Source organism: Cucurbita pepo, chromosome LG02, assembly GCF_002806865.2.
Source record: "Cucurbita pepo subsp. pepo cultivar mu-cu-16 chromosome LG02, ASM280686v2, whole genome shotgun sequence".
NCBI lineage: Eukaryota > Viridiplantae > Streptophyta > Magnoliopsida > Cucurbitales > Cucurbitaceae > Cucurbita > Cucurbita pepo.
In genome coordinates, this window is record NC_036639.1 from 2,311,453 (window position 1) to 2,339,012 (window position 27,560).

General features: G+C 36.6%; 6 protein-coding genes across 7 annotated transcripts; 1 reads left to right on the forward strand and 5 right to left on the reverse strand.

Annotated features, from left to right (window-relative positions):
• Window positions 1-141: 141 nt before the first annotated feature.
• LOC111788329 (flowering-promoting factor 1-like protein 2) lies at window positions 142-577 on the reverse strand. Its single transcript, XM_023668658.1, has one exon. The coding sequence runs from the start codon at window positions 542-544 to the stop codon at window positions 176-178; it is 369 nt and encodes a 122-aa protein (XP_023524426.1). The 5' UTR covers window positions 545-577; the 3' UTR covers window positions 142-175.
• Window positions 578-1,749: 1,172 nt separating this feature from the next.
• Window positions 1,750-6,444, reverse strand: LOC111788263 (replication protein A 32 kDa subunit A-like). Its single transcript, XM_023668572.1, has 11 exons — window positions 6,289-6,444; window positions 5,784-5,894; window positions 4,839-4,936; window positions 4,712-4,753; window positions 4,547-4,624; window positions 4,076-4,154; window positions 3,870-3,971; window positions 3,309-3,388; window positions 2,378-2,446; window positions 2,205-2,291; window positions 1,750-2,107 (listed from the first exon to the last, which is right to left on the reverse strand). The coding sequence occupies exons 1-10, from the start codon at window positions 6,361-6,363 to the stop codon at window positions 2,210-2,212; spliced, it is 816 nt and encodes a 271-aa protein (XP_023524340.1). The 5' UTR covers window positions 6,364-6,444; the 3' UTR covers window positions 1,750-2,107; window positions 2,205-2,209.
• Window positions 6,445-7,585: 1,141 nt separating this feature from the next.
• LOC111788201 (cytoplasmic 60S subunit biogenesis factor REI1 homolog 1-like) lies at window positions 7,586-10,744 on the reverse strand. Its single transcript, XM_023668469.1, has 6 exons — window positions 10,459-10,744; window positions 9,261-9,785; window positions 9,003-9,172; window positions 8,681-8,899; window positions 7,784-7,945; window positions 7,586-7,658 (listed from the first exon to the last, which is right to left on the reverse strand). Exons 1-5 carry the CDS (start codon window positions 10,561-10,563, stop codon window positions 7,786-7,788), a joined length of 1,179 nt encoding a protein of 392 aa, XP_023524237.1. The 5' UTR covers window positions 10,564-10,744; the 3' UTR covers window positions 7,586-7,658; window positions 7,784-7,785.
• Window positions 10,745-11,957: 1,213 nt separating this feature from the next.
• Window positions 11,958-14,585, forward strand: LOC111788166 (glucan endo-1,3-beta-glucosidase 5). The gene is made up of 3 exons (XM_023668415.1): window positions 11,958-12,201; window positions 12,363-13,084; window positions 13,332-14,585. The coding sequence occupies exons 2-3, from the start codon at window positions 12,735-12,737 to the stop codon at window positions 14,446-14,448; spliced, it is 1,467 nt and encodes a 488-aa protein (XP_023524183.1). The 5' UTR covers window positions 11,958-12,201; window positions 12,363-12,734; the 3' UTR covers window positions 14,449-14,585.
• Window positions 14,586-14,694: 109 nt separating this feature from the next.
• LOC111788151 (aspartate--tRNA ligase 2, cytoplasmic-like) lies at window positions 14,695-19,140 on the reverse strand. Its single transcript, XM_023668385.1, has 10 exons — window positions 19,000-19,140; window positions 17,803-18,487; window positions 17,523-17,636; window positions 16,616-16,906; window positions 15,884-15,994; window positions 15,711-15,764; window positions 15,530-15,609; window positions 15,324-15,439; window positions 15,102-15,216; window positions 14,695-14,966 (listed from the first exon to the last, which is right to left on the reverse strand). Exons 2-10 carry the CDS (start codon window positions 18,412-18,414, stop codon window positions 14,840-14,842), a joined length of 1,620 nt encoding a protein of 539 aa, XP_023524153.1. The 5' UTR covers window positions 18,415-18,487; window positions 19,000-19,140; the 3' UTR covers window positions 14,695-14,839.
• A 1,140-nt stretch (window positions 19,141-20,280) lies between these two features.
• On the reverse strand, window positions 20,281-25,681 carry LOC111788162 (DDT domain-containing protein DDR4-like). 2 transcript variants are annotated; one of them, XM_023668408.1, is made up of 12 exons: window positions 25,623-25,681; window positions 25,235-25,489; window positions 24,989-25,099; window positions 24,467-24,553; window positions 24,334-24,371; window positions 24,159-24,240; window positions 23,761-23,867; window positions 23,519-23,678; window positions 23,340-23,432; window positions 22,433-22,556; window positions 21,830-21,872; window positions 20,281-20,982 (listed from the first exon to the last, which is right to left on the reverse strand). In XM_023668408.1, exons 2-12 carry the CDS (start codon window positions 25,415-25,417, stop codon window positions 20,523-20,525), a joined length of 1,488 nt encoding a protein of 495 aa, XP_023524176.1. In that variant the 5' UTR covers window positions 25,418-25,489; window positions 25,623-25,681; the 3' UTR covers window positions 20,281-20,522. The 2 variants fall into 2 exon arrangements, with proteins under 2 accessions (XP_023524176.1, XP_023524177.1); XM_023668409.1 differs by having other exon boundaries at window positions 25,611-25,681.
• Window positions 25,682-27,560: the final 1,879 nt, after the last annotated feature.

Sequence of the window (27,560 nt, forward strand, 5' to 3'; positions counted from 1 at the left end):
TTTTTTTTTTTTTTTTTAATAAAAAATCAGATAAATTTATTTAACGAACTTTCGTTCGTTCATTGTTACGAACACTAAAACTCGACGAATGCATAGAAAATTACAATAATAATAATAATATCACATTTGAATTAATAATGGAGGAAAAAGAAGAGGAAGAGGAAGAGGAAGAAAATTAGGGTTCTCGAACGTGGAAGACGTTAGGGTTTTTGACGACGAGATCGTACATGTAAACGGAGTTGAATTTGGAGAACTCCATTGGAAGAGAAATTAGATCAATGGAAGAAAGCTTATGAAACTGGAACAAATCTGGATCGCCTTCGTAATATCTCTCCCATCCTAAACCTTCCAGAATCTTCTCAAGGAATCCGTAAGAACAAACCGGCTGCCCCGACGGAAGATGAACCAGAACCTTCTTTCTTCCGCCGCCGCTGCCGGAGGAGGAGTAGTCCGCGCCGGTGCCGGTGCCGGTGCCGGCGCCGGCTTGGGAGTTTTCGACGAGGCGTATCACGCCGTTTGATCGGAAAACCCAAACGCCTGACATTTTTTTCGCGGTGATGGGAATCTCAAATGAATGTGTTCGTTTGTTGGAATGGATTGTGATTTGGAGGGATTTGCGTGAGCGGTTTATATTTATAGGGGAGAGGGGATGGGAATTGTGGGCCCCACTGCTCGCCTCTTATTTTTTTTTTTTTTTTTTTTTCCTTTTTGGGTCTTAAAATGAATTTTCAAGAAGCTGTTATTTTTTTAAGGAAACTTTTATTTAAATATATATTATAAATTCAACGAGAAATTTAAATATTAAATATTTAATAATAAGAAATACATGTTTATGGTTTCTTTTATTTTATTTTTTTTAATTTAAATACTTTTTGTTTAAAATATTATCCATTTTTTAAAATAGAAAATAAAATCATTTTCACAAAGGTGGATAGTTTTTGCTTAGTTTCCCTTTAAATACTTTTATTATTTTTTTCCTTATAAAAAGAAAAAGATTTTTTTTTATTTGTTTTGAGTCAACTTGGATTGAATTAATAGAAATTATAAGGATAAGAAAAAAAAAAAAAAAAAAAAAAAAAAAGGAATTTGGTCCGAAAATAGGATCACGAGCTGAGCACGTGATGGGAAGTGGGGTGTGGTGAGTGTAGGGTTGGTAAGGTAAGGTGTTGGTGGGTTATGGTACTGAAAGTGACTTCCCTTTCCCATTCCTTCTTGCCTTCTCATCATTGGATTAGATTTTTATTCCCTCTTCATACTCAATATTTTTTTATTTTTTTATTTTATATCCTTTCCTTTCTTTAATATTCTCCTCTATTCATTATTATCCACTATTCATATTCATTTCTCCCTACCATTTTATGAGCTTCACATTTTTAATTTTTTTCCATTATAATATTAATTTTTACAATATTCAACATAACATTTTTTTTTTAACAATAATACGATACCTACCACCTTTGACGGGAAGCATAAATATTTAAACTTGACGAGTTTTACAACAATTTTTAATCTGATCAAGAAAAAACTCATCTAATGGAACTTTGGAAAAAAAAAAAAAAAACTAAGAATCAAATTATGAGATTTAAAAACCTACCAATTAAATAAATTAATTTTAATTTACTAATGTGAAGTAAATTTGTAATTTAACCTACTTTTTATAAAATAATTAGAATTTCTTTCATTTATTTATTCTCATTTAATAACCACCTATTTTATTTTTTGAAAAATAAACCTACAAATACTACTCCATAGTCTGAACATCTAAGTATATATATATATAGTACTACTACAGGTGCTGCGACAATCTTTACCAAGTCCCAACGATTGTCGACCACCAGATTCGCTCGTCTGCTATATTTACCCTAGCCCACAAGTACAAATCCTAGCCCATAATATAATCCCAAAATACTCCAAAGACCTAAATATAGTCAATCAAGATAGGGGTCAGACCGATGTGGAGTTCCCCAACAGCATAGAGCTTGGGAAGCTTGGACTCGGTCAAGATCCGAACCACTACTAGACTAGACGTTGAGTGAGGCAGTGGTTTTTTCTATTGAGATTTGTTGAGTAGACTTGCCTTAGTTGTCTGCTATAAGCTAGTTTTGAGCTTTCGACATCAAAAAGATATATATATATAATTTAGATCTGTTTCAAGCAAGCAACTAGAATATGTCCATATATTAAAGAAAAGGCTATGAACTTACCAATTCTATGCAGCAGCAGATTTGAAATGATACTCATCTATGGTGGAATATATCAAACCTTCATCTTCAAGAGACCTTATGGAGTCCCTGAAAATAAAAATAAAAAAACAAAAATTGTATAATTTAATTGATTTTCATACCAACCACATACGTTGAGGATGGAAGAAGTTTACACTATTTTCTCCAATGGAATTTTCAGTTGTTGGGACAGTTCATCTCTGTGTATTCCTCTTTCTTTTGCACTGCAAAATATAGTCGAAGAACTTCAAATTAAAAACACATATCTTCTATATATATATAACAAATGTAATGAACCATTTATTTTTTCTTAAACTTAAGAGAAAAGAATAATTTTTCTAATTTTTGTTTGGTTAAATATAATGTTGGTACTCATACAATAAATTTTATTCTATTTTAGTCTATGTATTCACCGATATCATAAAATTAGTCCATAAGAACTAATTTTTATCAAAATTAATTAAATAATAATAATAGTTTTCATGCAACATAAGACGTTTTTAAAAAATTTTACTACAACTAATTAGATGGACTAATTTTAAGATTTATTAAAATTGAGTATTTGATGATTGAGACTAAACTATCAAAAATCAAATGATATGACTTGTGTACTTTCGGTTGATCTCACGAGACAAAATATGTGCATTCTTTCAGTTGATCTCACGAGACAACTACCAAACTCGAACAGGGACTTGTTAAAAATATTTGTAAGATTCCAATGAATGTGGTCCACAAGAAACTTGAATATTGCGACCCTAAAGTCAAACCTTGTCTTCTTATTATTATTGTGCCAAGAGCCAACTAAGAGTGAGTGTCCTATGGAACCCATAATCAGAAGTGATCTGTGTCTAACACAACAGTCAACCACCGACCTAATGTCTGGTTTTCTATCCACAGAAGTAACTAGCAGACCACGAATGACTCAGTCACATCCAACCATGGGATTCATTTCTTTAATTCTAAAACCACCTTGTTCCCGGGCCAAAGGCAACTCAAGTCAACCTCATATAGAATAATGCACTGGAACTAGCCAACAAAGGAGACAATCCAAAAAGGAAAAGAAAAAAATGGTCTGGGACAACTTACACGCTGGAGGGCAGCTGCAGATAGTCAAGGACCAATTCGTCACAGTTCTTTTTAACATCAACAGTGTGCTGCTGAGACGACTGCAGAAAGAAGCTCTTAGATTATATTCCAAATTGTATAATCATCCACAAAATATTACTTGAGATCCCACGTTGGTTGTAAAAGAGACGAAACATTCTTTTTATAAGGGTGTGTAAATCTCTCCTTAGCAGACGCATTTTAAAATTGTGAGGCTGACGGTAATAAGTAAAGAGCCAAAACAAACAATATCTGTTAGCGGTGGGCTTTGACTGTTACAAATGGTGTCAGAGCTAGACAGTAGACGGTGTGCCAGTGAGGATGCTGGAACCCCAATGGGATGAATTTTGAGATCTCACATTGGTTGGAGAGGAGAATGAAATATTTCTTATAAAGGTGTGGAAACCTCTACCTAACAGATGCGTTTTAGAACTGTGAGGCTGATAACGATATGTAACAGGCTAAAACATATTATATCTATTAGCGGTGGGTTTAGGCTGTTACATATTAAATCACAGTCACAATCATGGTTATGAATCTTACTAGTCCTGAAGATGCTGTCTGATATCCACTCGAGCCACTCTGCACTGCAGGCTTCACAGATGAATCCGAGGATTGGAACTGTGTCGATACATCTCCATTGGGCTTCAAGCAGTTTCAGCACAAATGAATTTAGAATTCTAATGTTCACTTATAACTAAAAAGAAGTTAGAAGCAGAACTATCAACGTGAGGTCCAGCAATCAGTACCTGTAACTTGGAATTCCGCAAGTGGTCATGTATGCATTCAATAAAGTGGAAGGTAATCTCGTCAAAATTTGTAACAGGCCTGCAAAAAAAACCATAGCCAAATCCATCATCCCGTTAGTTGATCAAATATACAACCGGAAAACAAAATTTGGCATTGAACGGTTTCCAACATCCCAATGATCACTTGAGATTGGTCACTACCAATATACAATAACTACCTAGGGACCGAGGGTGAAAGAAAGAACACTTCATAGGATAGTCGATTCAAGAAGAAACTTAAGGCAATCACAAATTCACATAGAGAAACTGCATAACAATAACAAGATATTATCACTAGAACTCATTTGATGTGGAGATCCTCGAGTTTCAGCATGCAATAAAATCACCAAGCAGGATGATAGCCTTAACCATTTAGCTTCAAAAGTATGCCCAAACGCATGAAATTAGACTTAAGAGAATTAAAGACCATACCTTACAGAGAATGCAAATATTTGCTTGTTACTTTGAAATATTTTCAGATGCCCAATTACCCGTACATACATTCCATCTCTATGCCATAAAAAATTCCAAGAAAGGGTCATAAAGACTACTTAAGTATTTATCATCACAAGAGAAGCAAATTGGACAAGAACTTACTGTATTTCATCCATTTGCTTAGTGTCAAAAGTATCGTTTACCCTGAATAAATTTTGACAAACATTCTTTAGTAAATGAAGCAGGTTTAGTTCAAAGGCATAGGAAGATTGGAACTGCAACAGTATACCATCTTTTGCAGCCAATTCTTCCTGTTCCATCATCTACAATGAATGTGATGTCAGTATTCCTTTCAGCTTTCTCAGAGACCTTCCCGACGATTGTAACCTTTTTCCAATAAGTAAAATATCAGTATTTACAACAAAGAGAATTTACAAATATTCAAGAGACATCCTCGAGCTATAAAATGGACCCGAATCAAGGTGAATGGTAACCATATGAAATGAAAAAGGATCTGTAGAAACTCAAACTACAGACTACAAGAAATTAACACATACACAAAGGATCAAGCGTCAAGGAGCCAATCAGAATATGTTCATTGACATGGGCTTTTAAGAATATGGTTGAATAATTTTTCACACTGCAAAGCTTTCAGATTAATAAAATGTGTAAAACTAAAATATACAACCTTCCCTTTTCATTGCAATATTCAACACTCTGCTAATGTTCATGCTTCTTTGGGTTAAAAGGTACAGAAATCCAACCAGCGACTAAACCAGTAATGGCTCAAGCCCACCGCTAGCAGATATTGTCTTCTGTGAACTTTTTCTTCTAAATTTCTCTTCAAGGTTTTTAAAACTGTTAGGGAGAGGTTTCCACACTCTTATAAAAAATATTTAGTTTTACTCCCGAACGTGGATCTCACAATCCAAGAATTTGGGAATTTGGGAGTGGGCAAATAAATCATGTTTTTCTTAGTAGTTGGAGTCTAAAGGGGAGCTCGAAAATCAATTCTAGCTAGTAAAAGCTTTAAGGAAAGAAGCCCAAAATCAATGAAAATTTTGAAAACTCTGACGAACATTGAAGCATTGCTAGTAAGCTACATTGACAGATATAATTAACATAGATTTGATTCTGAACTGCAATTTCTCGTCCTATGATCTGTTTGCTACACTAATAAACATACACAGCGACAGTAGTTTCTAAAAGTGAGAGAGAAAGCAAGGAAGCATACATTTGTAATATCGACGCCGTTGATCACAAAGTTGGCCTTCTCTTCGCCAGAATGGGAGGCTTCACTTATCTGTTTTACCGTTACTGGAACCACGCCCGGCGTTTCTCGACTCTGCATTAAGAATTCAAAGATACATAAAAGGAAAATGGTAGAAAATGAAACGAACAGTTATCAAGTACCATCTTGTTCACAGATTCTTCTCATTTTTATTCAATACCACCAATTTGACAAGCAAAATTTTGTCTACGACCGAATATTAAATAGGATAACCATTATGAGTTTGATCTTCATTTCTAGAATTTTAACTCTGCTCTGAACGCACCTAAATATACTCTGATATTCTCTCTTCCAGCGAATGAAAAATGAATTAGGTTCGCGTTTTCGCCGGATTCAAGCTATCCAACAGCTTTTAGGAGTATAGATTCCTTGAGAGTAAATTCTATACTGCATTTTTGAAATTCGCTCTCGATCGAGAAGAAATTTAGAGTTTAAAGCAGCGACTTACCTTCGACAAAGAGGAGTCATTGGTCTGAGACGACGTAAATCCACTGCCGGAATCAAACTGGCTGCTGGAGAACATTCTTCAAACTTCAGCGAGTAAAAACTTAATGAACAATCAACAAAAAGATGTGAAAGAATTACGATGCAAATATATGAACTACGTCTTACACTTCCCGCCATTATAGAATTCCCGCCCGATCTCGTGAAAAGTATTGTCGATCCCGAACCAGATCGGGTTCGAAACGACGAAGAGCTACAAAGCCCACAGAGCCCAATGAATTCACTTCTGTCCATGCAAATTCGTGGGCTGGCCTTGTTTCGTTGATCCGCCATGGACGTGAAAGTAGTGCAAATTTTACCGTGTGTCCCCTTTTATTTTAACTAATTTTCAATATTGTCCCCATAAGTTCTAATATTCAAATTTAAACCCTTTAGTTCGCGTCTTTTTGTAGTCTTATTCAATAGTTATAATGATATATTATTATTTTGTTTTCATTTTTCTATTTTCTTTTTTTTTTTTCTCACTATTTGTGATGTCGGGAAGAGAACAAACCACAATTTATAAAGGTTTCCACATTTTAAAGCTTTGAGAGGAAGCGAGGATAATATCTGGCCGTGGATGGGTTGTTACAAATGGTATTAGAGCCAAACACCGAATGATGTGCCAGCCTTCTCGCTGTTTCTCGAAGGAGGGTAGACATGAGGCAGTGTGCCAGTAAGAACGTTGGGCCCCAAAAGGGGTGGATTTGTGATGTCCCACATTGGTTGGGGAGTAGAACAAACCAGAGTGCCAGGGAGGACGTTGGGCTCCTAGCCTTCTCGCTGTTCCCCGAAGGGGGTAGACACGAGGCAGTGTGCCAGTAAGAGTGCCAGTGAGAACATTGGGCCCTGAAAGAGGGTGGATTGTGACGTCCCACATTGATTAGGGAGAAGAACAAACCAACATTTAATGTGAAAACCTTCCCAAACTTAAAAATTGATCAAACTTTAGAAAAAAGTGAAAAGTTATTTTTAAAATCCTTTTAAAAGTTAAATGCATTATTTAAACAAATTATTAATGATTTTCTTTTAGTATTTACTTTTTTAGAAGTTCAAAATACCTTTTTAAGACTGTTTTTTAATGTTTAATAGTATTATCGAAGCTTTTGAAAATTGATATTTTTATTAATTTAACCCAAAAAAACTCATAAGGCATATATTTGTAATAAAAAATTATTTATCCTATTAGCTAACTAATAATAATTATAAAAAATAAAAAAATAATAAAAAAAACTGACATATTGTTATTATTAATATTTTACTTGACCAAGAGAATCTAAAATTGCATAATACCAGGAACGTCCCTCCTGCACGAAGCACGAAAGGTGTAACGATCTGTACATCGTAAAAAAGAGATAATTATAATGTATTGCGAAGTCTGCCGAGCACCCCGTTAGAGCCGATTGTTCTTTGTATCACAGGCATTTTAATTATAATGTAATGTAAGGCTAATAACATACCACTAGTATGGAACATTATTAGGCAGGTTTCGGATTATGTTGTTCTTCAATCCGACTTTGGTACGCATGGCTTCCAATCCGGTTCGATTAATTTCTTTCATCACCTTCATCCTGATCGTCCTCTCCCTCGACTGGACAGTTGCCAATCCCATGCTCTTGTACCTGCATACCAAAATGGTAATCTCTCATCAAACTTGTTGTTCGGTGCATATTCAAATCGACAATAGTAGTTAATCGTGGTATTCTTTTGTGGGTTCGTATTTTTTTACCAATGAAAGCTTAATTTCTTAAAAACTATGGAAAAAAAAGGCGTCGCTCGAGTATGGAGGGAGTTTTGCTTCTTTTCACACAGCATATTCAGACAAGAAAGACTCTTTGGCATGTAGGTATCGTGCATGTGAGATCCCACATCGGTTGGAGATGAGAACGAAGCATTCCAAGGGTATGGAAATCTCTCCCTAGTTGACGCATTTTAAAACCTCGAGGAAAAGCCCAAAGAGGACAATATCTGCTAGCAGTAGGTTTGAGCTGTTACAAATGGTATCAGAGCTAGACATCGGACAGTGTACCAGCAAGGATATTGGGCCCCCAAGGAAGGTGGATTGTGAGATCCCACATTGGTTGGAGTGGAGAACGAAACATTCCTTATAAGGGTATGGAAACCTCCCTAGTTGACACGTTTTAAGATAGTGAGAGGAAGCCCAGAAGGGAAAACCCAAAAAGAACAATATCTGCTAACGGTGGGCTTGGGGTGTTACAGTCCTTACAGTCCACCTGTTCAAAGTTTTTAAAGATTTTTATAATTGTCCTAGACCTTATTCTCGTTGAATTTCTTTCTCTACGTTTGTTTGTTTATATTATAGCTGAAGGCACTCATTAAAAAGGATCAGAACATACCTTGCTGCCAATGCAGCAGTTATGGCTGCATCATTTGCAGGAGATGGTCGTGGTTTTTGACGATAATAACGTATAAATTGCCTGGAACCAAGCGTTTTGGTCGATTGCCGATCGCTTGTTCTTTGAGCTAAGATGAGCTCAGCTCCACCACTACCAAGCTGAACAGAATTGGCCCCATCCCCTGATGCTACTAGCTGGTTGCCACTTCCATCCACATAACTATATGACAACACCATAGAAAATGAGAAGCAACTCAACTCAGGAACCGTGTTTATTTAAAGCTATGAGGACTGTAAAATTCAAGAAACAAAATGATGAGCACCTGCTACTGTAGTCATAAAATTCTTCCAATTCTACTTCTTCGTTCTCGTCTCCATCGCCATAATGCACTTTGCAATGGCTTTTCGCTTCCATATGCTTCCTAACAGCTTCCAAGCTGCTAAAAGGAAGACGATTATCGTTGCAGTACAGACACCTGAAATCCCTCATCACCTAGAACAACGTGAAAGAAAAGTAAATCGACTTCTGATTTTCTTGAGCAAAAAGAAAACTGAGAAAAGGGTATATCTCGTTTTGGCACCTTCAGACCGAGGTATGTAAGGAAGCCTTTCAGATCCTTCAAATATTCAACATCAGGAATAAAGAATCCATGTTGTTTATGCATGTGAACCATGCAGCTATCAATGGTATCATGCTCGAAATCACACATGAAGCAGCACGATGGATCCAAGTCCACCTCAATGGCATCAGAATCATTGTCTTCACCCTCATCGTCATTCTCATCGATCATGTCTTCGTCAGAATCAGCTTCTTCCCACTCCTCACTCTCTTCCTCATTTTGTTGGGTCACCCTATTAGAAATTCGCTGAGGAAGGGGCTTAATTATTGGCTTTTCAACTTCTTGATCATGTGTTCCTTGTGAAGCTCGGATGATATGACTCTTGGATTTAAGATGTTGGGCATGAGCCTGGGCACTCCTATAAGCTTTGCTACAAAGGCCACAAGAGTATGACATTGCGGTCTCTGATTTGGCATTCTCTTGTGCAGCAGCAGCAGATTGTCTAGCTAAGAATAATGCCTCTGTAACCCCAGGAACATTAGCCACCTGGTTTGTTCACAAGATAATTACATAAATGATACAAGAAAGGTGGGTTTTCAAATCCTTCCAAAACACTGTGGCATTGTAAATAAAATTGTTGCCGTTTCAAATGCCTATGGCATCCTATATACATTCAACAGAATGAAATCTAATGAGTTTTTCCATAGAACTGCTTAACAACCACAGAGAGACTAATTGGATTCACAAACTATTATCCCCTCTAAAGAGTTCGTGTTCCTGTGTTCATCATATGAACCTTAAAAACATCCAGAATTTTAACAAATTCCTTGCAAAACTTAAACCCGTTTAAGGCAATTTCCTGACACAGTATGAGCAGGCAACAGCAGCTAAGGGCACTGAAATTCAAAAACTAACCATCTCAAAACACGAATAATGCTTTAGAACAATCATTTCAGCTGATCTTCATAACAAAAGGAGTAATGATCGGTAAAATCTACCCCGAAATACAACATATCAAATATTCGCACCTAGATTTTTAACCAAAAAAAGAAAAAGAACAAGACGAATGCTAGCAAGCAAATTGAAATAATCAGGCAAAAATCGCAGTTCCGGAAGCAAGAACCAACACCGAACATAAATGAATATAAAATTAGAAGATAAACCTAACCGACAGACCTCAATTATAAGCATGACACAGAGAGAGAGATAGAAGGAGGACCTTGCGCTTAAGATTGTATCGATGCCATTCGGATTTGTAGTGAAGCTTTTGCTCCTCGGTGTCTATAAATTCTTTGTTACAGGCATTGCAGGTTAGCCCCGGCATCTTCTCTCTGGCACTAATTCCTCTCCGCAATTCTGATTCTGACTTCAATCGATTCCAAGAACGAACCAATCAACCAACAATTGAGAGAGGGAGGGAGAACAAACACGAAGAAAAACGATATGCAGAGGCGGTTTGAAGATAAATAAGAAGAAGGTGCCGCAGAGAAAGAAGCAAACGTTGCCGATGGCTCGTGGCTCTGAACAGACGCATGCTCTTGCGTCACCCGTTATGGGCCGTCTTTGGGCCTCCGAACATTGGGCCCTAATTTGGGCCCATGGGCCTCTATTTTGGAGGCTTGCAGCCCACTTATGTGAAAACTTGGCCCAGTTACTCTATAATTGGTAGATGCCCTTTCACTTCCCATGATTTCCTTTTGGGAAATTACCCTTTTTTAAAAAAAAAATTTAGGAAAATAAAATAAATAAATATAAATAAAAAGCTCCTTATATTAATTTTATCTATTTGCTAGTAAATTATATATTAAAAATTAGTTAGATTGAAAAATAGAGAGTACAGTAATATTCATGTCCATCAACTACGCCTTTCGGCCTGATCTTAGGCCTTGACTCACCCTCTGTGAACGAACCCTAAGTTTTCGAGGTATTGGATTCTCACCAATGTTTGCATTACTCAAGCCGACATTCTCGGTTCCGCTTCGTCCACCACTGCTCGCGCGGGTACTTCCCTCTAAGGCGGAACGCTCCCCTACCGGTAAAAAATAACTACAAGTTTGTCCTGAGATTTAGATTTTCGTAAATCGGGCTTATGGCTGTCCAAAGTAAAAATTATGTCAACTTTGTTCCCATACGATTTTAAGAAGCACGGGTCGTAAATAACGACGAGTAAATCAAAAGAACAATTTTGTCTCGAGATTTAGGTTTTCGTAAATTGGGCTTATGGTTTTCCAAAGTAAAAACCATGTCAACTTCGTTCCTGTAGGCTTTTGAGAAGCCGGGGTCATAAACAATAACGAGTTAATCAAAAGAGCATGTTTGTCTCGGGATTTAGGTTTTCGTAAATTGGACTTACGGTTTTCCAAAGTAAAAATTATGTCAGTTTCGTTTCGATAGACCTTCGAGAAGTAAGATAAATTAATGAAATTCTAAGAAATGGTATAAAGAGTCGGGATGGATATAAGGTAGAGATGTCTACAAAGTGAGAGCTTTCTCCATCCCGTCTCATGGAATTCCGACCAATAATTTTTTTTCATCTTCCCATATTTATATATATATATTTTAAAAATATAATATAATATCGGAAATTAATTTATTTATTATTATTTTTTTAAATATCATAATTATCTTTAAAAGCTAAATTGTGAATTATTCATAAAATAATATAACTTAAAATTTAAAATTTGGGATAATCAGTATTAATATAAAAGGGTGGTGTTTTCAGCGACACATGAAACAGCGGGATTTACGGACAAGTATGATCGAGCAGTATCAGATTCGTACTCTGCAAGTTCAAGGGGGTTCAATGACGCCATGATCGATACCTTCGACTGAATCTCACAGCCAAACCAAGTGCCCATGGCCGCCGACGGACAAACCGCCGTAGGACGAAAGGCAGCCACCGCACCACCGCCGGAAAAGGCCTCTGTCATCAAATGTCGCATTTGTATTTACAGGCTTCAAGGTTCTTCGATTCTTCGATTCTTCATATATCTGTTTGTCTGCTGCGACATGGAGAAATCGGCGAGAAAATGCAAAAAGAAACTAACTATCAGGTCTCGAAGCATTTAAACATGGCGATGCACTTCTAATTTAATACTACTTTTGTTTCTGTTCGTCTTGTAGAATTCTGTCTCTGTGTGGAGTTCGAGAATCCGAAGTTTCTACAGTTGCGGAGGTTTGGTATTCGAACCTTTGATTTGTTGCGGTAAAGTTGATTCCATTATTGTTTCGTTCTTTTGTGGTTCTACTTTCGCTTACTTTTTCTTTATTGACGTCTGTCGATATTTGTGCTAATGTTTTTTCTTTCTTTGCTTTGGCCTGTTGGTGCTTCCTTGCACGATAAGAAATCCTCCATTCCAGAAGCTTTCTAGTCTTGTGCCCTATGCCCTACCTTTTTTTGCATCTAAGTTGCTTGTGATAAACCGAACTCGCTTTCAATTTCATCAGTTTGATCGGTTTGTTTTTCTTCCATGGTTCTTTCTGTCAGTAATTGATATGGAATCGTTGAAATTTCTAGTTGTTCGGGGACTTTTTCTTGTTCTGCTGCTCTCTTCTGCGGCGGTTAGTTCAGTAATTGGAATCGGAGTGAACTGGGGAACTCAATCTACTCATCCGTTGCCGCCGGCTACGGTGGTGAAGTTGCTGAAGGATAACGGCATTCAGAAGGTTAAGCTTTTTGACGCCGATCCTGTAGTTCTAAACGCTTTAGCCAAGTCAGGGATTGAAGTGATGGTAGGAATTCCAAACGATATGCTCTATAGCTTGGCGAATAGCATCCAAGCCGCTGAAAATTGGGTTGCCAAAAACTTGTCGTCTTATATTTCGTCCACAAGTGTCGATATAAGGTAAAGACAAACAATGAACAATCTCTCTCCAATCTATCTTTAGACTTTATCTGATTCAATTCAACAACTGCTGATGTGTTTGTGAGATTGTTTTCTTGCTTGAAATCTGCTTTTGTTGGCTGTTTCTCCTGAATTTGCTGCAAGAAACCATGGAATTCGCTTGAGTTTTGTTCCTTTGAATTATTGTCCTGTGATTTGTCTCATTCAGATGGAGGATTTTCACTTTTGACTACTTATGTTTTGCAAGGTATGTTGCAGTTGGGAATGAACCGTTCTTGAAGACCTTCAATGGAAGCTTTCTTGGAACTACTTTTCCTGCTCTTCAAAATGTTCAAGCTGCCATTGTCAAGGCTGGTTTAAGCACTAGGGTTAAAGTGACAGTGCCTATGAATGCTGATGTTTATCAGAGTCTAACAACTGTACCTTCTGGTGGTGACTTTCGTTCTGATATCCATGACCTTATGCTTTCCATTGTCAAATTCTTGAGTGACAGTGAATCCCCTTTTACTGTCAATATCTACCCCTTCATTAGCCTTTATGCAGATCCCAATTTCCCTATTGACTACGCCTTCTTCGATGGCTTCTCCCAAGCTTTGGACGATAACGGTCGAGTCTACGACAATGTGTTTACTGCAAACTACGACACCCTTGTTTCATCTTTGCAGAAAAATGGCTTCCCTAACATGTCCATAATAGTTGGGGAGATTGGATGGCCAACAGATGGAGACCGGAATGCAAATTTGCAGTTTGCCAAGAGGTTCAGCCAAGGCTTCCTGTCGCGCTTCGTTTCGGGACAGGGAACGCCAATGAGGCCTGGTCCTATTGATGCATACTTGTTTAGTCTTATTGACGAAGACGCCAAGAGCATTCAGCCAGGCAATTTCGAACGTCATTGGGGTCTGTTTTACTACGACGGTCGGCCTAAATACATGCTTCAAATGGCAAACGGCACACGTAGTTTAGTACCCGCATCAAATGTCAAGTATCAAGCAAAACAATGGTGTGTCCTGTCCCCATCAGCCAGCCTCGACGATCCACAAATTGCCCCAAGCGTTAGCTACGCTTGCGAAAACAGCGATTGCACGAGCCTTGGCTTCCAGACATCATGTGGGGCGCTAGACGCTCGGCAAAACATCTCTTATGCATTCAACAGCTACTACCAGATAAAGAATCAGGTGGCAAGTTCCTGTAAGTTCCCTCATCTCTCTGTTATTTCAACTCAAGATCCATCAGTTGGAAGTTGCAGGTTCATTGTGATGACACAGCCTTCTGAAGTTGCTGTGAATGAAAAATCAAAGGCTCTGAGGTATTCTGCTGGATCATTGCTGTTGTTTCTCTGTTTTTTTATTCTGTCAGTTCTGTGATCAAAAACTTCTGAGATTCCTCCATCTCTTTGATTTATATATATGTTTATGCAGTCAAAATCTGTAAGTTTATATTTTGAGTTGTAATTTTACATTGAAAAAATCGATCAATCTCCAAAATATGGCTTTTAAAAATATATTAGATGAACAAAATTTTGAGTTTCATTTGTTGTTGCTGCTTTTTTTTTTAGTGCATATTCCTAATTAGAATGAATCTATTTATGAAGTAAAGCATGTGAAGAAAGATTTGGAGTTACAATCATGAAAACAATTGTATTTAATCAACCATAAGTATATCAAAATTTTATTTTATGTTTTTCTTCCATGAAGGGAGAAAAGAGGCAACAGAAAGCCAATTTCGAAAATCGACATACACATTACTCGTGAAATCCTAAGGAGCGATCCTTTGTGGGTCACGAGGGAACAACGAGGTTTTGCGGATGTTATTCAAACCACAGAAAAGCATCACGACACGCTCCAAACCTACTCCGAATCCACCATGAGGAGGAGCACCATATCTGTAACGAAAGCATTCAAGTGAAGAACTCGACATTCACAAATTGAACCTCGCTTACTTGGTTAAATTTCGACTTTGAGTAAAGGGAGAAACCAATAGGTCAGATTACAGAGAAGTCGTGATAAGAGAATCGTACCTGAACGAATCGATGTATGTTTCTATGGTTTTTACATCGATCCCACATGCTTGAGCACGTTCGGCCAGAAATTCTGGTACATGAACACGCTGAGCCCCGGAAATGATTTCTTCCCCTACATCGACAACAAAGTTTCAAGTTATATAGAACGAATACATAATCCAAATCTTAGTGCTAAGAACAGGCAAGAAATGAATAGAGATGAAACAATAAAATGTATACCTCTAATGAAGACGTCGAATGAGTTACTATAAGTTGGATTATCATAGCAAGGCATAGTATAGAATGGCCTAACAGCCAAAGGATATCGGTGAAGAATGTAGAACTCTGTGCCATATCTATAATTACGAAAGTTCAATCAGCAAGCAATCTGAAGATATATAGTCATTTTACGAAACCGTAACGAAGAAAGTAGGGGCACGAATTACTTCTCTAAGACGAGCTGTCCCAATTTCCTCTCGGCCTCTGTATTAAGATCCCCAAGAGGATCAATTTCGACACCGGCATCCTGACGAGATTCATACATAACAAAGAACAAAATATCACGACGTTTCGAACTTACATCGTGTTCCTTACTCAAAAAAGAAAAGGAAAACTTTGACCCCTCACCTTCAGCATCTGAATTCCTTCCTCGAACGTAAGTCGTAGAGTGTTTCGCAAGTACTGCATGTTCATGAACTCGGATCAAAGATATATTCTAACTCAGTCATAACCATAAGAATATCGAACACTTCGGTACTACGAAGATTTCTAGGAAGTAGATAATTAATAAAGAAGTTCACCTTCAATGGTTCGAAAGGATACTGTCTATCAATAGCTTCAAGCTCCTTCATACAGTTTTCATTCAAACTGTCAAACATTTTGACGAACAGACGGTCCACGATGTTCATGACCTTCACAAAAAAAAGATGAAAATAAATCAGACGAAGTATCAAATAAAGATGGCCATGATAAATAAATGGTCAACATAGAGTGTGAGATCCCACATCGGTTGGGGAGGAGAACGAAGAATTCTTTATAAGGGTATGAAAACCTCTCCCTAGTAGACGCGTTTTAAAAACCTTAAGAGAAAGCCCAAAGAGGACAATATCTGCTAGCGGTGGGCTTGGGTCATTACAGTTGGTATCAGAGTAAGACACCACGTAATGTGTCAGCAAGGAAGCTAAGTCCTGAAGGGGGGGGACGAGGCAAGGTGCCAGCGAGGAGACTAAGCTCCGAAGGGGTGAATACGAGGTAGTGTGCCAGCAAGGATGCTGTGCCTCAAAGGGGGTGGATTGGAGGTCTCACATCGATTGGAGAAGGGAACAAGTGCCAGCGAGGACGCTGGCCCCGAAGGGGGTGGATTGTGAGATCCCACATCAGTTGGGGAGTAGAACGGAGCATTCTTCATAAGGGTGTGGAAACCTCTCCTTAGTAGACGCATTTTAAACATCTTGAGGGAAAGTCCGAAAGAGAAAGCCCAAAGAGGACAATATCTGTTAGCAGTGGGCTTGGATCGTTACATAGAGCATTACCTCAGAATAATGAGTTTTGATCTCCATTTCAACATCAAGTCCCGTAAATTCACACAGATGCCTATGTGTGTAAGAATCCTCCGCTCTGAAAACAGGACCGATCTCAAATACACGCCCAAAGTCGCCACAGATAGCCATTTGCTTATGTAGCTGCGGCGACTGCGCCAGACAAGCGGGCTGGCCTTTGTAATCCAACCTAAAAACAGAAGCACCACCTTCACTGGATCCCCCAATCAACTTTGGAGTATGAATTTCAACAAAACCTTCAGACAACAGAAATTGTCTAAATATCTGCACAATTAGAATTTGTTCAATGACCAAGTTTCTTTAAACAAAATCAGCAAACAATAAGGGTGAGGAGCATCAGGCTACAATTATTAATAATGAGGCCACAAAAAGTCCCCCAGTAAATGATTTATACTTCCTAAACATGGCCAATGAACTATGCAATGTTTTAAAATGCTTAAGGCGGCTTTCTAGGCTTTCCCTCGTGGAGAAGCAAGGCGTATGCCTCGTCGTGAACAAAAAGTATAAAAACGTGGCATCTTATAATCATAATGTTATGATACTTTTAATTAACAAGAAAATTTTCAATTATCCATATATCATGAGATGTAACTTAAAGTGAGGCCGATATCTTTGATGCCTTTTAAGGCCTAAACATGGAGGCGTGCGCCTCAGCATCAGAGGCATAAGACTAGAGGCACATCACAACTGTGCCTTGCCCCGAGGCACGCCCCAACTGATTTTGAAAACATTAGAACTACGCAACGGGACGGTGGTAGATATAGTTAACATAATCAATTTTGAATGAAGGTTGTGTGCTTCAATTTCGTATCGTTTAACACATCAACTTAGAACAACAATTAAATGAACAAGAAGATAGAAAATAAGAAAGAAAACTCACAGCTCCAACTTGACATTGAATTCGAAAAATTCCTTGGTTAGCGGGAGTTCGTATGTCAAGGACTCTGTAGTTCAACCGCGTATCCTGGTTAACACGTACTAGTTGCTCACCAGCCTGCGAGCAAAAAAGAAGTCTCGTATCAAAAAGGATGTCTACAGATCATTTCTTGAAAATCTATTAAAACTTCCACTGCATTTCGAATTCATTACAAAGAACAACAAACATTAGACAATCAAGCACAATGAGGATTACATCAAAAGAATGCGAAAACAAAACATACCTGCAACGCTTTCTCAATTTCAGCTTCACTACGAGCGGCGTCCTCAATATTTATAGGCAGAGAAGGCATTGCCTTACTGATGCAATATACTTTCCTTACTTGAATCTCCACCTGCTGTGTAGCTCCTTTAATGGCAACATTGGGCACAGACACGACTCCTTCAACGTCAACAATAGACTCACGGCTCAATCCAACGACATACTTAACCATCTGGCGACTCACAAGCTCTGGCTGCTCTGACACAACACATTGCACAGTGAATCCCTTTTCTCTCACTACCAAAAATGCCATCTTCTTGGCAACAGCACGAATCGTCTGAACTCGTCCACGCAACAACACATACTTATCTTTAAGCTCCCCTGTCAAAGAGCCAACCTGAGTCCAATTCTCGATATTCTTAGCCTCTTTGGATTGGAGGTTGGAGAGTGGAACATCGCCATAGTTAGCCGATAGCGGGTCGTCCTCAACATCAAGAGACGAAATGGCAACTTCAGCAGCTGCTTCCTGGCGACGACGCAACTTCTCCTGCTTAGCAGCCTCCTTCTTAGCAGCCTTCTTGCTGACGCCGGCAGAGAGCGACTCGTCCATGGGAGTTTCAGATGAAGCGGACATGTTGCAGGGAGCGGGTTGTAGGAGTAGAATTGAGGAATGAGATATGGAAATTTGGACTCCGCACTCAGAGAACCTTCGCAAATTTTTAAAAAAATGCATGGATTCATTCTCTTATTTCCATAAATTCAAAGTACCATGGAACCTAACAAATTTTTTACAAAAAAAATGTCTGGATTCATGCTGTCTTTTCCATAAATTCAAAGCATCATCGATCATTGAATTGACTGATTTAAGGACAGAATTTCACTAAAAAAAGCAAAAAAAACTAATCGTCTTCTACCAACTATAATCTACAAATATACAAGGTCAATCAATCAAGCAATGAATTAAAAGAGAATTGGATGACGGATTCATGTCCGAATCAGAACAGTCAAACACAAACCACGTCCGAATTTTGCCGCAAGGCTGTTTCCTTTAGGATGCTATTCGATTATTGTTAATAAACCCAAAAAACAGATCAAAAAACTCCTCCATTCTTCCATTAGACAAGTTATAATTTCCGTGTTTTCAAGTGAGAAGAAATACATATATGGAATTTGGAAGAATAACATAAACAACAAGGGAGTAAAAAAATCAGCGCAGTACCGCTAGGGAAGCCTTCAGCGGCACGAGCGGCAGAAAGAAGACCGCGGCGACGGCAGTAAACGGGAGAGAGGCGGCGGCGGAAATGAACAGAGGAGACGGCGTGAAAAAAATAAGAAGTGGCGCGGAGGAAGGATAAAAGAACGAGGGACTTCTCTTTTTGTTTAGCACTATTTTAGCACTATTTTTTTTTCTAATATTTGAAAATGATTAATAAATTTAGATATAGATTAATTTTATATTTTATTTAGTAAAATTAATTTATCAACCCCATAATAATTTACAACCAGCAATATAACTTTCATTTCTAATAACACACCAATTAATATTGTTTATATTAAATTAAGTTATAATTACTAAAAATGAATGAAAATTTTCACGTGACAGTTTCTATCTATGCTTAATTCGACAATTTCTATGTTTAATTTCTATGCTTAACTCGCAGACGTAGACAGTTTCTATGCTTAACTCTCAGACTTTCTATGCTTAATTTCTATGCTTAACTCGCAGACGTGAACAGTTTCTATGCTTAACTCGCAAACGTAGACATTAATTGGTATACTCAAGATATTGGTATTGGACTTATCCCGCAATTCATAACCTTTCAAACACAACCTCCCTTTACCTGTAGGAGTACATCTTGGATCTGCCCATTATGTTATGGACGAAGGAAGTCCTACTCACGGGGACCTAGTCAAATTGGAAGAACCCTGGGGTATTCTTGCGGGGCAATCTATTAGAGAAGAACCGAGTACTACACTAACATTAAGAACTTTTCATACCGGGGAGGAGTATGAACAGACAAGAGGACTGCTGGTTGATTTAAAAGAATTAAAATTAAATTATTTATTTATTTGAATAATCACCAATCATGAAAAGAAAATATGGCATTTTATTTTGCAATTTGCACAATATATTTTAATTAATGGATTCATGGTTACATGATCTAAAATGTCGTAAAAGAAACCAAAATGAAATATGGACCCTGGCTTGAATTATCATGTAAGGGGCATAGAGAAAAATAATAGAGAACATCTAGAATTTCAAATTGTCCCGAGGTTGAAGATGCATGAGTGTGTGGGCATGTGGAGGCTTGTTTCAAGTTTAGATCCGTCGTGTTCGACTTCTTTGGACCTGTTTTATTAAAATTAGCCTATACTAACCTAGAAAAGAATTAAATATAGGTCGAATTAGCCTATACTAACCTAGAAAAGAATTAAATATAGGTCGAAAGGGAAAGGAAAAAGAAATCAATCTATCATCCATGTGTTGAAAGCACTATAATTGATCATAAACTACTGATATTTCAAACATGCACAAAATTTCTTAAAATTTAGGGTCTCAAATTAACACATTCATCAACATGATCAATGGAAACAAGAAAATTCCAGATAACTAACGAACCAGTGTAATTTAGAACTCCTATGAACACAAAAAATGAAGGAAAATAATACCTTTGCACTGGTAGAATGGCCTTCAAGATGCAGTTTCCTGTTTATTTAGCTTCAATTGTTCATCAATGTTCATCAATGTTCATCATCTGAATCAGGCACAACAGCAGAATGAAGGGCAGCGTTGAGAACTGGCCTTTGTCTGAGCCTACTTTTGGCACCTCCCTTACCATTTTGATTACTAAGATGGTTCCTGCTTCTATCCACTCTCTTACTGCATGCCTTTTTGACATCCGTCGCTACTTTGGAATGAAGCGTTTCATTCTTCTCTTCTGCCTCGGAATAATCTGAATCAGAATCGTCACTGTTGTCGTCTTTGTCTTCACAGTCTGTGTTATCGGTGTCGTCGACACTGTCGTGATCGACTTCTTTATGCGAGTTACTTCCACTGTCATCGTTGTTGCTGCACTCGCTGCTATTTCCAGAGGCATCCTCTGATTTCATCCTTGTTTCAGGATTCTCACTAGTGGAAACATCTTTTCTACTGCGCCTGTGATGCATCCCTTGCTCTTTTTCATCAGTTGTTTCCTCGTTCCTGAAAAGAAATTCAAATTTGTTAAACCTATGGTATTGTTTTGAATATAAATACGGTATGCAGCAGATTACGTTGAAGATAACAGTTCATTTTTATGATACTATCCAGGATATGCCCTTGGCTTCCAAAATACAAACTACAGGGGTGAGTTCATACAATTGTCCTGCTTGCAATTGGCCGTCCTATTCGCACCGTTGAAACTCGAAAGCAATCATACATACATACGTACATACATATATATATAGCAAAGGTCTGAGGTTCAATCTCCCATCCCCTCGACATTTATTGTACTAAAAAAATATCGACGAACTTTTCACTTTGGATATTATGTATGAGTGCCTCTTTCAAATCAAATGGTCCATAGAATTAATCTACCAAAAGAAAAGAAATGTACATACTGTCCTCCATATCTGATCTCTAATTGAATATAGAATCGAAATTCCATCAAGTATACAATTGGGAACAGCTTCCTATATGCCATCAAGTACATATAACCCGAACCAACCTACGTCTTAGACAATCCGTTCAAACCAAATAAACGAGCACATTGTTCAGAATTACAAATCTATTTTGTCAAATAACCGAAACTACGCTGCTAAACAAGCAAAGATGGATGGGCATGAAACTTTACAATAATTATAGATCTAATCACCTAAATAATGGTGTTTTATTCCATGTTTAGTCCATGATGCTGTCTTTTTCTTAACAGGTAGTTGCAATACAACAAAACTAAATGCCAAATAGATCATTCTATAGTTATAAATAAATTTAAAAGGCAGTAAATCTAAAAATTAAAAATAATAATAATAATAAAAAAGTGTGTGTGAGGGAGAAGAAACATGTTTACCCAGATAGCCGTATGGCATCATCAATAGCCCGATTGTACTCCTCTGCACAGCATTTCACAAATCAATGCGCTATTAGGAGGTGATAAAGGATACAAACATTGTGGCAATACAAATGAATGGGATTTCGAACATCCAACACATATTCACAAAATTTTCAGTTCAGAACAATATAATTCCCATCAACAAAAGGCCAGTCTGTTGATCAATTGTTAAGAGAGATTAGTATCACAAAGCTATAATTCAACTCCAACTCGGTCGTCCTGATCTACATACCATATGGGTGACAAAATATCACTCTTCTAAAGTCCAACTCTAATCACCGAAGATGAGGCTGTAATGGTACTAAATAATAATTCTTTGGTTTCTTGTCCTCTTGGGTTCCCTTTTTAGGGAAAATTACTGAAGATGAAGCAGTAATAGTACCAAAGTGGCAAATGATGGCATCCGTTGTGTGTGCACATGTACTATAGCAGCAACTAAGACCAAACGATAAAAGATGACAAATATGAAATTCTTTCTCCTTCCACGAGGAAAAAAGAAACATCTGAAATTTCAAAAGCAGTTAATTTCAATACCCAAGAGAGTAGTAAAGGGAATGATACCAAATGTATAGTTCACGGGTGCACGAATGCGACAAGTGCGTGTAATTCCAACTATGCAGGGCTTCTTAAAGTCGTTCAAGAGCATCTCCTCCCTATGCTTACGTTTCAATAATCTTTCTTTCTTCTGCAGCATACAAAAACAGAAGCTTCTATGATCACAAAAAAGGAATTATAAGTTCTTCAATCCNTTTTTTTTTTTTTTTTTTTTTTTTTTTGTGCGGGTAAGAAACCAAGCATTCATAGTGAAAAATGAAAGAAAATCAAGGACATACAAAAGCAAGCCCACCAACAAAAGGGAGTCCAAAAGCTAACTACAAAAACGGACTTCAATCCAACAAAATCAAACCAAGATCATAATTACAAAAGGGACTAGTAACAGACGCCCACAAAGACACACAAAACCTCATCACATCTCGAACTTCATCACAAGACGTCTCAACCTCGCTAAAAGTTTAATTATTTTGTTCGAGTTAAATACCCTCACAAAATAGCCAAGAAACTAGCGCACCACAAAAAGGCAACCCTAGAAGCGCCTACTCCACAAAAACCAAAAAATCTTTATTTCAAGCCAAACATAACCCAAACGAAGTCAACCACGATCCCAAAGAGACGGGGCAAATTGGCAACCCCACAATAGATAATAGAGATCTTTTGTCGGGCGCCAGCAGAGAATTCACCATTGCAGAAACAACACTAAGGGAACTATAATCTAACATCCCTTCTCCCTTGAACCATATGCTGATCACTAAGAATAGAAAGAAGAATCACCACCTCAAATGCCTCCATATTGAAGGAGAATGCCAAAACCCCAAAGACAGAGGTGGGGAAGGATTAGAGCATAGTACTAGTAAATTGACAATCCAAAGCACTATAACCAAACTCAAAATCATAATAATTCAGCAACAACCTTCTGGAGTTTCTCAAGAACAGGAATGGCGTCTGATTCAATTTTCTTTCCAACCGAAACTTCACTAGTGATTTTGCTGCACAACAGGTTGTCCTGCCATTAACAAAAAGAATTCGTTAAGATTTCCAAACCCTTCGTAAAAAATATCAAATCCATAGTGAAAGGGATTGTCAACTTACTTTAACTTTATGAAATTCCTCGAGATTTGTGGCCATTGTTTCCCATTGAATGCTAAACATTGGAAGGGAAAAACTTCCCCTCTGTTTACCTTTTGTCTTTTTCTCACATTTGATAGCTTCCCTGTATAGTCTATAACCAACAAATGGATTTCCATCATACCTAGCATCACAGTAAGAATTACTAATACATTTGAACATCAGAATTCAGAAATTAGATGAGGTCTAAAAACTAAGACAATTACCAATAAGAAACTTTATTTCCATCTCCTCCAAATCTATCTTTCTGGAAGAAAGACATTTGAGTTCTATCTTTCACGCAGTTGCTAATATAAGATATTGTATCATCTTGCTGCAAATGAGGGAAAAAAAAATATCATTCATAGTGAGAAGATACTTCGATAAGATTTAGATGAAGAAAGACGTAAACGAAAAGGGAGAAAAAAAATTATAGAACAAAATCTTTTAATACGAAAAAAAGATTATATAACATAATCCAAAATAGTTCACATATGATCCAGTCTCCAAATGCCCACCCAAAGTGCTTTGCAATTAAATAGTACACATATGAAGCATAGTGGTAATAAGAAGAATGAATGGTCATATAGTATGCAATTAAATAGAAGAAAGAACAAAACAATACATCAGCTCGAATTTCACAAAGAGCTTTCAGAAGCAGCAAGCGTTCCTTAGGATCTAGTTTCTTGTAATTTGATATCTCCTCTCTGTGAATGAAGAAATCGAACAAAGATAGAATTAATACATTTTCAGAATCGTATATATACGCAATACAAGTAGTAAGTAAACATTATTGCTACCCTTTAAAAGCCTTGATTGGAATCTCCCCTTCAGCAACCTGTAATAAATACACATATGGGTTATTCTTATGCTACTGACTCGGGGCGAAAAATGAAAACTAAAGAAAGCACAACAGTATGAACAGTAACATACCCATGGCCACCATGCCACGAGCTTCTTACAAAGAACAGTCACCCATGCATCAGACCCATTTAACATTTTACTTACAGGTGGTATGCCCTGATAACATAATCAGCACATTAGTGATAATAAAAGACTCTATAAATCCACAAACCTTGTCCAAGGCACCACAAGAGATGGGTTTTCACTTCTAAGTTATAACTAGACGTTTAGTAACTACAACAAAACAAAATAATGATGTTTTCATTAAAAACAAGACCATTAAGATAGGAAAAATGGCGACAAAACACTCCATCCCAAATTCACAATGAAAGACATCAATTATCGACACGCTAACAAACACAAGGGATGATGAAGATGCGTGCATGATGTTCATATGACCAAATAAAAAAGCATATGCATGATCCAGTGAACGAGCTAATAGTTAAGTTTGATAGCCACCAATATAAAATAAAAAAAAGAACACAGACAGTCGTTGAGTGATGAAAATTGATGAATCAGTGCATCTAAACAGATGGGGAGAAACAAATCAACCTTCAAAAGTGTAATGTGGAGTTCAGCTAATGAACTTTCAGGCTTTATTAAACCCTTTTCGATCTCTTCCGCCGATATCCTCAAACTTTTCCCAATTAACGGCTCGAAAACCTCCAAGAAAAAAAAAAGAACATATTCATTTCATCGCCATTACAATATTTAACGCACTTTTTTCCTCTCCTAAGATATACGAAATTTCAATGCAGTACAGAGAGAGAGAGACGATACATGAGAAAACAAACTCACATTCAAGAAGTTCAAAACCGACGCCAGCTCCCATTGACCTCGTAACTTCGCAACCTCCGCCTCAAGATTTACATCTAAATCAACCGCCATTACAGAACCACCGACATTTTCCTCTTTCGCCGACCGCTCTCCAGCCTCCTCCACCGCCACCGGTGACCGATACGACGGAAGCGCATCAACCATGACGGTGATTCTTAGGTAAACAAAAACTTTTTACCGACGCCACTTGAAAATTTGAGTAATTTTCTCAGGCAACTTTNAAAAAAAAAAAAAAAAAAAAAAAAAAAAAAAAAAAAAAAAAAAAAAAAAAACCTTCAGAACAGTATCGGAAAAGTGACAAGAAGTGAATGATTGACGGCGAAGTTGAGGACGGAACAGAAATATTCACCCAGATCTTCTCGTATTTAGTTTTGCCCTTGTCTCGATTTCTCTTGCCAATTTAGCAGCCTGTTTCCATTTAGATTTAAATGGTCGAAAAGATTAATATGTATTTAAATTTTTAATTTTTTTTTTTTTAAATTTAAAAATACTACTATTATCGGTGTAGGGATTAAACTGCATCTTTTAAAACTAAAAATAATATCCTATATTTTAAAAAAATGTTTAAATAGTTAGTATATCCTTTGAAACGGTTTATTTTAATTTTTTTTTTTTTAATTTCATCTCTTATCTTTGTTTCAATAATTTTTTATTTCTCATATTTTATTTTCTCCTTTCTTAATGTTAGGAATCACGACTCTCAACAATGGTATAATATTGTCCACTTTAAACATAAACTCTCGTAACTTTGCTTTGTGCTTCTCAAAAGGGTTCATACCAATGGAGATAGTGTTTCTTACTTATAAACATATGATCTTCCACTAAATTAACCAATGAAACTCACTCCCAATAATCTTCAACGTGTCAACTGACACAATATCTACCCTTCAAAAGTGTGAATAGATATAAAAATATTATTACTAATACATATTTAAGAATAAGAATGAGAAATATAATTGGGATTGAAGGTTAAATCTTCATTGATATTCACAACCTTTAAATAGGATACAATATATTAACAACAAAAATATAAACTAACTAAATTTTGAGAATAAAATAAAACGTACTACTATTCAAATTTAACTTATGAATATCTAAAATATATTCCCTAACTAATATATTCTTAAAATATTAAATAATTGCGAATATCATATATTCCATAACTAAATAAGTTACATTAAATTCGGACACTTAAATAATATATTAATTTATTCATATATTTATGTTTGGAAGTATTTATAAAAGGGAGGTTCTTCCTTTTAATATAAAGTTCTAAATTAAAAAAAGAAGCAAAAAAACATAAATTTATGATGGTGGACAATATAATTTAAAAAAAAAAAAAAAAAAAAAAAAAAAAAAAAAAAAAAAAAAAAAACATAATTGTGATGTGTTTAATTTAATTTCCAACCTCATTACTAAATATAAAAACAGCCTGCATGAGAAAACGTGAATTAGTTGTACATTCCCAAAGCAGGGCCAATGAATGAGGCATCCTTCTAAAGTTTTCAATGTATTATTGGTTGCCAATTAATGACTCCTAACCAATTTCCAAGCGTTTTTAAAACACCGTTACTTGATTTCAAACACTCATTTTACATTATTTTATTTCATATGTCAGATGAGATTATGAGTTTTTTTTGTATAAAGAATATTCTTCCAACGTGAAAAGAATATCTAATTTGATGAAAATAATTACAAAAATATTAAAAGATTCACTCAAAATGGAGTGAGAATATATGTTTAAATGGGAAATAGAGGAGGGACTATAGTATAGTTTTTTTTTTATAAAAAAAAGTTATTGAACTTATTAAAATGTTCTACATATTGAAAAAATAGAAATAAACCATTAAAAAATTATTGGAAACCAATAATTTTTAAAATAATATTAAAATTAAAAAAGAAATTATCAAGAAACCAGTCCCAACAAAAATAATATAAAATTTTGTAATGTTGGAGATTGAAATTGGAGTATGGATAGACATAGGGACGGAAAAAACTTCCTCATCCTAATCCTGTCTATGGACATTTTTAAATACGCGTGAAAGAACTTATAACCTTTATAATATACCACGAAAATGAGGTGCAATTTTTTATTTTTTTTTTAACATATTTTGTTGGTTAGAAATAAAAAACCTAAAGCATAAAATATACACACATAGAGATATGCTATGAATGAAATTGGTCAAAGAATTATAAAATGAAAAGAAAAATGGTAGGGAATTAAGATAACAAGAAAACGTAAATAAAAAGATTGCAGAAAAGTGAACCCATCTGAAAAAGAAATAGA

Coding starts and splice junctions, on each gene's coding strand:
- LOC111788166 (XM_023668415.1), top strand. CDS start 12,735: ATGGAATCGTTGAAATTTCTAGTTGTTCGGGGACTTTTTCTTGTTCTG. Junction 13,085..13,331: donor TCCACAAGTGTCGATATAAG/GTAAAGACAAAC, acceptor ATGTTTTGCAAG/GTATGTTGCAGTTGGGAATG.
- LOC111788329 (XM_023668658.1), bottom strand. CDS start 544: ATGTCAGGCGTTTGGGTTTTCCGATCAAACGGCGTGATACGCCTCGTC.
- LOC111788162 (XM_023668408.1), bottom strand. CDS start 25,417: ATGGTTGATGCGCTTCCGTCGTATCGGTCACCGGTGGCGGTGGAGGAG. Junction 25,100..25,234: donor CGGTTTTGAACTTCTTGAAT/GTGAGTTTGTTT, acceptor TTTTTCTTGGAG/GTTTTCGAGCCGTTAATTGG. Junction 24,372..24,466: donor TCGTGGCATGGTGGCCATGG/GTATGTTACTGT, acceptor TATTTATTACAG/GTTGCTGAAGGGGAGATTCC.
- LOC111788201 (XM_023668469.1), bottom strand. CDS start 10,563: ATGCCGGGGCTAACCTGCAATGCCTGTAACAAAGAATTTATAGACACC. Junction 9,173..9,260: donor TTACATACCTCGGTCTGAAG/GTGCCAAAACGA, acceptor ACGTTGTTCTAG/GTGATGAGGGATTTCAGGTG. Junction 7,946..8,680: donor ACTGCTGCATTGGCAGCAAG/GTATGTTCTGAT, acceptor TTTGGTATGCAG/GTACAAGAGCATGGGATTGG.
- LOC111788151 (XM_023668385.1), bottom strand. CDS start 18,414: ATGTCCGCTTCATCTGAAACTCCCATGGACGAGTCGCTCTCTGCCGGC. Junction 16,907..17,522: donor TTCAATGTCAAGTTGGAGCT/GTGAGTTTTCTT, acceptor CTAATTGTGCAG/ATATTTAGACAATTTCTGTT. Junction 15,440..15,529: donor GGACAGCTCGTCTTAGAGAA/GTAATTCGTGCC, acceptor TCGTAATTATAG/ATATGGCACAGAGTTCTACA.
- LOC111788263 (XM_023668572.1), bottom strand. CDS start 6,363: ATGTTCTCCAGCAGCCAGTTTGATTCCGGCAGTGGATTTACGTCGTCT. Junction 3,389..3,869: donor AGACAGCATCTTCAGGACTA/GTAAGATTCATA, acceptor TTCTTTCTGCAG/TCGTCTCAGCAGCACACTGT. Junction 2,292..2,377: donor ATTCCATTGGAGAAAATAGT/GTAAACTTCTTC, acceptor TTTTATTTTCAG/GGACTCCATAAGGTCTCTTG.